The sequence below is a fragment of the Pseudonaja textilis genome, chromosome 2 (assembly GCF_049901715.1).
Source record: "Pseudonaja textilis isolate UNSWEBS1 chromosome 2, rPseTex1.2, whole genome shotgun sequence".
Classification (NCBI taxonomy): Eukaryota; Metazoa; Chordata; class Lepidosauria; order Squamata; family Elapidae; genus Pseudonaja; species Pseudonaja textilis.
The window spans coordinates 14,247,199-14,257,655 of NC_141991.1; the positions used below are offsets into that span (position 1 = coordinate 14,247,199).

The following is a 10,457-nucleotide window of genomic DNA, read 5'->3' on the forward strand; positions in this document are numbered from 1 at the left end:
ATGTATATGTATATGTGTATATATATATATATAATGTTTTCTGAGGTTCTCGCGGGTATTTGTATGTGTGTCTTTGGTTATTCGGGTTTTCTCCCGCGTAAGATTGGAAGTATCTAGGCAACGATTCAATGAAGTCTCATTCAAGCCTGAAGATGATGAATGAGACTTCATTGAAACATTGCCTAGATACTTCCAATCTTACACGGGAGAAAACCTGAATAACCAAAGACACACACACACACACACACACACATATATTTGTTTTCTTAAGTTTTCGCGGGTACTTACATGTATGGTATTCAGCTTTGTTCGGGTATTTTCCCACGTCATTGTAGTTGTGCTTTTAAAGTTGTAGCAATGTTTCCGCAGAATCTCATCTGCCATCATCAGGCTTCTGTAGACGAACACAATACATACCAACACAATACAGAAGCCTTCAGAAAATATATATATATATGTATATATGTATATATGTGTATATGTATATGTATATATATATATAATTTTAATGTTTTAAGCTACCCAGAGTCACTTTGCAGCAAGATTGGCAGCAAACAAATTAAATTTACTTCAATAAATATGTTACTGTCTGCAGTATTTTGTCAAATCTAAGGGCTTTCAATGGAAATTAAATATAACTTTATGATGCAGAAAAGCCAGCACTGATTTTATTTTTTATTTATTTGCATTATAGCAAAGGTTTTAGTCGAAAGAATACAGCCTCTGCAAAAATTAAGGCATCCATTCTGCCCCTTAAAAACTATCCCCAAATCCTCTAAAACGCAGAATAACGGGTGGGCCACAGATGTTAAACACCAGAGATATTACAAAACTATAATTTTGTATCCCTGGTTATGAGCAATCGATACCAAACCCCTGTTAAGGAAACATAATTCTGTCCTTCAGAAGGCTCAGAGTAGTTCACGTTTGACTGTTTTAGAATGCAGTGACGTTCGTGTGGTTTTTCCCAGGAGCAGCTGGTATTTTGAGACTTTTCTCCTTCATGTGGAATTTCTGGTGTTTCACGATGTGCGACCGGTGAGTGAAGCACTTCCCGCACTCCAGGCATTTGTAAGGTTTCTCTCCCGTGTGGACTCTCTTGTGAGCCAAGACGTTGGATCGGTCTGAAAAACGTTTCCCGCACTCGGAACACATGTAGGGCTTCTCTCCCGTGTGAACCCTTTTGTGCCTGGCGAGGGAGGAACTGTCTGCAAAGCATTTCCCACACTCGGAGCATGCATATGGCTTCTCTCCCGTGTGGATGCGCTGATGCTTGACCAGACCTGACCGCTGGGCAAAGAATTTCCCACACTCCAAGCAGGTGTAAGGTTTCTCGGCTGTGTGGATGCGGCAGTGCTTCACGAGAGACGAGGGCCGAGGAAAACATTTGCCGCACTCCAGGCACTCATAGGGTTGTTCTCCTGTGTGGACCATCCAGTGACTCACGAGGGTCGAGTGCTGGTCAAAACACTCCCCACACTCGGAGCATTTGAATGGGTTCATCCCTCTGTGAATCCTCTGGTGAGCCACCACGTGGGACCTGTCTGCGAAACACTTCCCACACTGGAGGCACTTGTAGGGTTTTTTGCCTGTGTGGGTTCTCTGGTGCCTCACGAAGGCCGGGTGGTCAGCAAAATGTTCCCCGCACTGCAAACATTTGTGTTGTCTCTCTTGGAGGTGAACCTTCTGGTGGCTCAAAAGGCCCAACGCGTGAGCAAAACACTTCCCGCATTCCAGACACACGTGGTGGTGGTGCCCATCGACAACCCTGCCCTGACAGTGCGTGGTGAGAGCAGGGGACCATGGGAAACTCCCCCTGCAGTCTAGGCACTCACAGGCCTCTTCTTCTGGGTTCATCCTCCAGTGGTCCATGAAGGTAGAAGATCGCTGAGCCTGTTCCTCACACTCCACACATTCATAAGGTCTCTCTGCGGTGTGGATTCCCTGTGGCGTTGCGGGGCCTGACCAGCAAGTAAAAGAGTTCCCACAGGTCTCACACAGGAAGGACTCCTTTCCCACAAGAAGTTTCTGGTGCGCCTCATTGTAGTATTTGTTGTGCAGCCGAGGAAACAACCTGTTTTCCACAGAATCATCTGGTGGAATAAAAGACAAATACAGTTTGTCTTATGACCACGGTTGAGCCTAAAATTTCTGTTGCTAACCGAGACAGCTGTTGAATGAGTTTTGCCCCATTTATTACCGTTCTAGTCATAATTGTTAAGTGAAACTCTGCAGTTAGATTAGTTGTTAAGAGAATCTGGCTTTCCCATTGACTTTGTTCATCAGAAGGTCGCAAAGGGAGATTACATGATCCCAGGACATTGCAACTGTTATAAATACATGCAAGTTGCCACGCATCTGAATTTTGATTACGTGACTGTAAGAATGCTACAACAGTGGTAAGTGTGAAAATTAGTTGTAAGTCATTCTTTCTAATGCTGCTGTAACTTTAACAGTCATTAAATGAATGGTTGTAAGTCACAGACCTATAATGATCATTGCTAGGGTTAGAATAATTTGGAAAAGCCATCAGTAACATGAGAAAACATTACAGTCTAATTCAGAATTTTTGAAGTTTGGCAACTTTGGAGCCTATGGATTTCAGCTCCCAGAATTTCCCCAGACAAGTTTGAGAATTCTGGGTGTTATTATTTTTTTATTATTTTTATTATTTTCTTTTATTCTTCTTGTTTTTATATGATGCTTTTAGATTGTGTGAGCCGCCTTAAGTCACCCTGGGCAAGTAGGCGGCAATATAAATTTTCTAAAATAAAATAACTACTAGATTAAACAGGCTCAATTGTCTGATTACTAAACTTTTACCTGCATTGGCGTTAGATATCTCTGTGTCATCCAGCTTGGAGATTTCTGGCAGCCACGGCTCTTCCCCATGTTCTATTTGAGAGATAAGGGCAGGCTTGAGGGCTAGAAAACCTGAAGGCAAAGTAGATATGGAAGAATGTGATCAAGCAGGTCAGTTCTGAAGCCCAGGAGCAGACCTGCCTGCTGAGCCTGATTCAAAAAAATCAAGATGGCGACGAATAAAAAGCAGGTGGAGCTTCCCTCACGTCATTCTGTATGCCATCTTGATTTTTTTTAACCATATCTTGAAGCCACTCCGTGCAGAGCAAAACATGGCAATATGATAAGAGACTGAAAAATGACTTGTCATTTTTTTTACTGTGAGTACACCGGCCCTAGTAAAAAATTAAATTCTATTGCCAGCTCTCAAGAGAAAGCATGCATCTATCCAAACACATACATAACACACATATACACATGCTAGCTATATATATATATATATACCTGCACCATACATGTATGTGTGCATGTGTGTGTATATATATATGTGTGTGTGTATATATATATATGTATGTATGTATACGCATGTATACACACACATACACATATGAAGGCACAGCCACGCCTGTCCAACTACAGAGGAGCCTAGCAGAGCTGCCTCAAGCTATAACAGACAGGAATAATTAAGAACAAGCCAGGCCATCACAAGGTCACAAGCAAAGCAACAAATTGCAACAGCTGGCAGGTTAACATCATTTCTTAGAGATAAGCAATCCAGGCTGGGTCTGACAAGGGAGGAAATAACAAGAGTTAAACTTCCATCAAAGCAAAAACAACATAGTTAATTACAGGTGGGAGGTGGTTGAAAGGGTCTATTACACGTGCAAGGGCTAAATTGATATAAAATACACACACACACACACACACACACACACAAAGTAACAAGGAAAACATACAAAATGTACAACCTCAATCTAAATCATAGCGCGAATAGCAAAAATCTTTGCCGTAATTATAATCCTAGGCCTGGTTTCCTAGGAATTCACTGAAACACATTTGAATTAGAAATGCAGCAGACCTTGTAACCAAACATTATTTGAATTGAGGGAGAAGACTGATAAAATTATAAGGATCTTTTGCCTTTGCTGGATCCTTCCTCCTTCCCTGGGTCCAGATTCGTCTCTCCCAAACTGTAACAAAACTTTGCAGGTTAAGCCTTCAACTTATGACCAGAATTTCAGTCATAAGTTGTGGTAAGTCGGAGCACCCACGTGCCCGGATGCAATTTTTCGATCGTTTTTTACAGAGGTTGTAAGTGAATCATGCAGTCGTTAAATGACTCCACTCTCCCAAATGGACTTTTTTGAGGGGGGGGAGGGGGGGGGGAAATTGTGGAAAAAAACACCAAAACCAAAAGCAGAAACATTACAAATCACGGCCAGACGGTACAAACAGTCCTAAATGCAAAGCTGGTTGCCAAATGTCCTTAATATGATCATGTGAAACATTCATGTTTCTCCCATGAACATGAAGAACTCGCATTAAGCAGTATCATTTGTACAGTAAATAACCAAAATAAAGAACAAAAGTGAGTTTTTGGAAAAATAAGTCTTAAGGGCAGCTTTTTGAAGTGTCCCAAAGGTGCTTTTTCTTTTTTCTGACCGTTTGAGCAGTCACATGCACATTTGCGGCCCGCTGGAGGTCATTTTGCAGGGCTCTGGCAGGGTTCCTCCTGTCCCTCCTTGCACAAAGGCGGATGCTGGGTTGTTGCCCTCCTATGGCCTCCTCCACGTCTCCGGATGTACTGGCCTGTCTCCTGATAGCGCCTCCATGTTCTGGACACTATGCTGACAGACACAGCAAACCTTCTTGCCACAGCTCGCATTGATGTGCCATCCTGGATGAGCTGCACTACCTGAGCCACTTGTGTGGGTTGTAGACTCCGTCTCATGCTACCACTAGAGTGAAAGCACCGCCAGCATTCAAAAGTGACCAAACCATCAGCCAGAAAGCATAGGAACTGAGAAGTGGTCTGTGGTCACTATCTGCAGAACCACTCCTTTATTGGCGATGTCTTGCTAAGTGCCTATGCTTTCCACCTGTTGTCTATTCCATTTGCACAACAGCATGTGAAATTGATTGGTCAATCAGTGTTGCTACCTAAGTGGACAGTTTGATTTCACAGAAGTGTGACTGACTTGGAGTTACATTGTGTTGTTTAAGTGTTCCCTTTATTTTTTTGAGCAGTGTATTTTGTTGATTACCATGTTTTCTGAGGGGGTCGTAGCCAGTTTCTAGTTTTGGACAAAGCTTATTCTGGCTGCAGTTAGGATCAAGTACTGGTATTTCCTTTTCGAATTTAGTTCTATCATGCCTAATAAAAAAATTTCAGGTTTAAATTTTAGTTCCTCTTTTTTATTTCTAATATCCAAATTCTAATTTTTTGCCAAAATTTTTGTGCATATGGGCAAGTCCACCACATGTGGAAATAGGTTCCTTGAATGTAGTTGCACTTCCAGCAGTTCGGTGTCATATTGGGGAACATCTTGGTTATTCTCGCTGGCGGTAGATGCCAACGATGAACCATTTTATATAAATTTTCTTTGTAAGAGGCTGACATTGTTGGTCTCTGATTTATCTGCTAGAGGTGTTCCCAATAGTCTAAATTAATATTATGGCCCACATTTTTGGCCCAAATTATCATGCAATCTTTAACAGTTTCCTCGTTTAGCTTGTAGTCTAATAAATATTTGTAGATTTTACTGATCATTTTTCTTTCTTCCCCATGCCATATCTTATCTAGTTTTTGTTGAGTCATGCTAAAACCAAATTGTTCTTTATCTTTTTTGTAATGTGTTTGTGTTTGTAAATAGGGCCGCCATCCTATCTTGATTCCCTGGAGTTGTAGTTGGTTCCTGGTTTTTAGTTCTCCTTTTTCGTTTAATAAATCTCTATATCTTGTAATTTTATTGTGGTCCAGGACATTGGGGTGTATAACTGCTTCCATTGTTGATAGCCACAATGGGACCTTGGACAATGGTTCCTTTTTATTTTTTCCCAGGTATTTAACAGAACATTTCTCATCCAATGCCTTTGAAAATACAAATGTTATTTACTCTTCCCATCCCAGATGAACACATGCCAGCTAAGTTGAAGGCCGAAACCCTTGTCAGTTTGACCCAATCTTTAAGCCATGTGGCAATAGCAGCCTGATGATATAATTCAAGTTCTGGGAGACCGAAGCCCTCCCTTCTCTCTAGCATCTTGTAATAATTTATACTTTATCTTGGCTTTTTTCTTCTGCCATATAAATTTAGAAATTTGTTTGTTTAATTCTTCAAAGAAGTTTTTCCCCAACTTGGCTGGCATCCAAAGATGCTTTTTCAAGAGGCAACTGGACTTTCTGGTTTTTCTTCAGCTGTGAGCTGAAGAAGCTTCTTGGATGAGAAGCGAAATGTCTTCAAAGAAAAACCCAGAAAGTCCAGTTACCTCTTGAAAAAGCACCTTTGGGAAAACCATGACCTGGATGACTGAGAATCTCCACAGACTTTCTGTATGTTTAATTTAAGAAATGCATAATCAAGGAAGGGTGATCACTGTAAATAAAATGGTTCAAACTTTTTCTGCAACATCCTAGAAGCTTAATGAAGAATTCCCTTGTGGCTGCTCTCATTTCCTATAGGACAGAAAGCATTCTACAATCCCAGTATTTCTGTGTCTCATCGGCCATAGAAGATACATATCGGCTTTTCATCTAGTCCCTTACCCAGTGAGGCCACAATCCCATAATTTTCCACCATGACATCTTCATACAAAGTTCTCTGTTTTCGATCCAGCAGAGCCCCCTGGTCCTCTGTGAAATACACAGCCACATCTTCAAATGTCACTGAATTCTGTAAGAAAAATAACATTTAAAAGATACGTATGTGTACATATGTATCTAGCTAGCTTATTACTTATTTTTTAAATGTATTTATTACATTTATATGACTGTATAGCTAACCAGTGGAATTCTGGTTCAACTTATGAAGCCATGCATCGAATTAAAATAGTCTCATGATAATTGGTAGAAAGCAAAATGATTCACTAGTCAAGACCTTGTGAAAGTGTATCCTTAGGTTATAAGCAGTTTACTCTTTCAAAAATACAAATTGCAGGCTATGTGCTCCATTCCACACCTTCAGACTGGCACAACATTTGATGGGGGCAGAGTTTCTCATTGCAAATTCTGGTCTGTAAGCCAAATGAGATGTAAGGACTACAAAAAGCAAATCTACAGATAAACGAAGGCACTTAGTCATTATGGCCTAGATGTGGTTACTAAATTCTGCAATTCTGGAAGTGAAATTGTGGCAAAGTACTACCTAATCCATTATCCCTTTGCACCATGCTCAACTAGATTTTTCAGGGATCTTTTCAAGTGTGATTTCAGCATTTCCCATTTATGTTCCTCAACACGATTTTCAATACATTTAAAACTGAAACAGAAAAACAGGAATAGAAATCTCATTTATGGAGCTACTGAAAAACAGTAATCCTGTATGAAATACTGTACTAATTGGAAGTCAGAAATCCTTCCAAGCTCTTTTAAGTCACTCAGCGGTATTGCAAACAGATCCAAATCTATATCTTATCCAATCCAGACTTAATATACTTTGTAGATTCTGGGTTTCTCAGCCTTGCCAACTTTAAAACATTTGAATTTCAACTCTCAGAATTCCCCAGTGAGCATCGCTGGCTGAAAAATTCTGGGAGTTGAAATCCCCACATCTTAAATTTGCCAAGGTTGAGAAACACTGCTCTAAGTAGACTTCAATGCTACATTCAAAAATGGTCCATTTCCTGACATGAGGTCTCCCAGCTAAAACAGCGTTGCTCCCCAACAAGTTTCCCCCAACTGTGTGGACTTCAACTCCCAGAATTCTCAGCAACATCCCTTCCAACAAAAGAATTTTGGGACCTGGTACAAAAGTCTGCAGATTGCTCACTTAACTGAAGAGTGTTTTTGTCCATTGTGTGAAAAGGAAGCCAACTTTCTCACCTTAAGGTGACTCTCAGGAATTGTTGTCAGTGGACTAAAGTCATATTCCATTATCCCAGCCAGGTTTACTACTGGAGAAAATTATCATAGCATTTAGAGCTCAGTCCTCTGTGGTTATTTACCTCTGTGGGAACATATATAGAATTTATTTGTTAGTGATCCAGTTGTTTCAACCATGCAATACATGCAGGCTTCAAGACCTGGAGTCTCCTTTTTGTCATTCAAGACCTGGAGTCTCCTTTTTGTCATTCCTCATTTTCTACAGAAGTCCAACTAAGGCATTTTACTGCTTGAACGAAAACACATCTTCACCCCAGCCTGGACATTCAATATCCAAAGGCCCCCAAATTGCCATATATGAGAAGTGTTTTTTTCCCCATTCCCAGGCATTTAAAATATAACAACATGAACCTATTAAGTAGCTAAACAATCTCTTGGGACTTCAAGACAAAACATTCTTGTTTGAAGAATAGCGTTTTTCAGAGCAACCAGCTTGTGACACACAAACTACTGCTGGGTACCTCCCTAAAACCTGGAATAACATACGACATGAAAGATAAGAAGCAACCCAGAAATGAAATAAACCGTTGCCTTTTTTAATTATTATTTTTGCAGGACTCGGTGAGGGCGAACGCTCCATTTGTGGAAAGAGGCTGAATTTAGGCAACTGCGTAATTCTCAGTCTCATCTCTCCTTCCATAATACTGAGACGCTCCCTAGCCCACGTTAACTTCATTCCCCACTCATTCCCATGTGCCACCTTGCCAAATGCCTCCGACTACAAACCCCATCACCGCTACTAAGCAACCAAGCGGCTGATGCAACCCAACACATCTGGAAAGGCGAGGCTTTGGAGAAAGCCCTGTGACGCCCTTTCCCCACTCCAAAATAAGAGAGCACCTCGCTTTTGCCTGCTCCCACGTCTCCCTCCCATCCCTTTTCCCAGATCGCAAGAACTTTGCGAACTCTCTCGATCGACTCGTGACCCACAGCAAAGCGGGAATCCAGGATGCATCTTTTCTCTTCTCCTCCTCTCTCTCCCCGCAGCTCCGTGATGCAAAGTTTTTTGCACCCCTCCAAAAGTACGAAGAGCGACAGAGGATCCCCCTGCAATAGATCGAAGGATCACGCGAGGGGATCCCGCCCCGCCTTTGGCTGCCTTCCACCTACTCCCCCCCCCCAACCCCCCACATGCTTCCTTACCTGCCTGGGCGCCTCCGCCGCCTCCATTTTTTTTTTTTGACAATTCCATCGCGTCTTGTCGCCCCTCAGCCAATCCGGCCTTTCGAATCTGGAATCAGGAAGGCCCAATGGCCGCTGGGATTTGTGGTCCGATGTGCTTCTCTTCCCCCGAATAGAACCGGAGGCGCTTCTGGGATTCGTAGTCTTCCTTTCCTTCCAAAAGCGTTTCTCGATGTTAGGCGCGGCAAGATGGGCGGACTTCAACTCCCAGAATTCCCCCAGCTAGGATTCTTCTCTCACCCAAGAAGCTGAGGAATCTTCTTGGATGAGAAGCAAAAGGTCTTCAAAGGAAAAAAAAAACGTGCCTACCGTCCCTGTCCTATTGTTTTTTTATTTTGCTTTATATGTATCCATTTCATGCATTCATAACTATGTTTATACTTATACCTGTTATCTTATAATCGCTTGACTAAATAAATAAATAAAATAAAATAAAAAGCACCTTTGGCTCTCCCAGTTAGTATGCTCTGCAGCCACTGTTTTGGAGACCCATGAGTAAGACATAAAGGTGAAGGCAAGTACTGTTGTCTTCTACCACATTTTATTTATATAGCAGTTATTCAGATACGTTATTCCTGAATATGGAGGCTCAGTTTAAGCATCATGTCCTGACAGTTGTATTTTTCATACAGTGGAATGTCTATGGAGATTCTCAGTCAGGCCAGACAAGGAATAGTGGGTGGAAACTGAACAAGGAGACCTGGAAATAAGGAGGAACTTTCTGACAGAGAGAACAATCAACCAATGGAACAGCTTTGCCTTTGGAAGTTGTGGGAGCACCATCACTTGAGACTTTCAAGAGATTGGACTGCCATTTGTCAGAAATGGTGTAGGGTCTCTCACTTGGGCCTACAAGGTCCCTTCCAATTCTGATTATCTGAAAAATTTCATCCAGGTCATGGTTGTTTCAAAGATGCTTTTTCAAAAGGCAACTGAACTTTCAGTTTTTTTCCTTGAAGACACTTCACTTCTCATCCAAGAACTGAAGCAGCTTATTTGCTGAAAAGTGAAATGTCTTCAAGGAAAAAATAAGGAAGTCCAGTTGTCTCTTGAAAAAGCACCTTTGGGACATACAATGCAATGAAACTCCCCCACTCCCCCGTGTTACTTAGTTTTGCAAAAATGTACAATCAGTTGCCTTCCATGCATAAACTGAAGGCATATTTTCATAATTCTGAATCGGACTAGCCATTTTTTTTAATATTACAGCACCATGTCTAACTAAAGCACTGGAGCTTACTACGTATAAATAAAATGGTATATTCAGTGGTTGCGGTGTAGTGGCTGTGGTATCTTTTGTGATTTCTATGCAACTAAACTTATAGCATAAAAAGGCTAAATTAAAAGCAGCAACTTGCTAAAAGGAAGGAAG

The 10,457-nt window shown here is 41.4% G+C and overlaps 1 protein-coding gene across 2 annotated transcripts; it reads right to left on the reverse strand.

The window, feature by feature from the left end:
• Window positions 1-646: 646 nt before the first annotated feature.
• On the reverse strand, window positions 647-9,195 carry LOC148126751 (uncharacterized). 2 transcript variants are annotated; one of them, XM_087928520.1, is made up of 5 exons: window positions 9,047-9,195; window positions 7,844-7,967; window positions 6,569-6,695; window positions 2,824-2,934; window positions 647-2,093 (listed from the first exon to the last, which is right to left on the reverse strand). In XM_087928520.1, exons 2-5 carry the CDS (start codon window positions 7,892-7,894, stop codon window positions 937-939), a joined length of 1,446 nt encoding a protein of 481 aa, XP_087784646.1. In that variant the 5' UTR covers window positions 7,895-7,967; window positions 9,047-9,195; the 3' UTR covers window positions 647-936. The 2 variants fall into 2 exon arrangements, with proteins under 2 accessions (XP_087784646.1, XP_087784647.1); XM_087928521.1 differs by having other exon boundaries at window positions 2,824-2,895; window positions 9,047-9,152.
• Window positions 9,196-10,457: the final 1,262 nt, after the last annotated feature.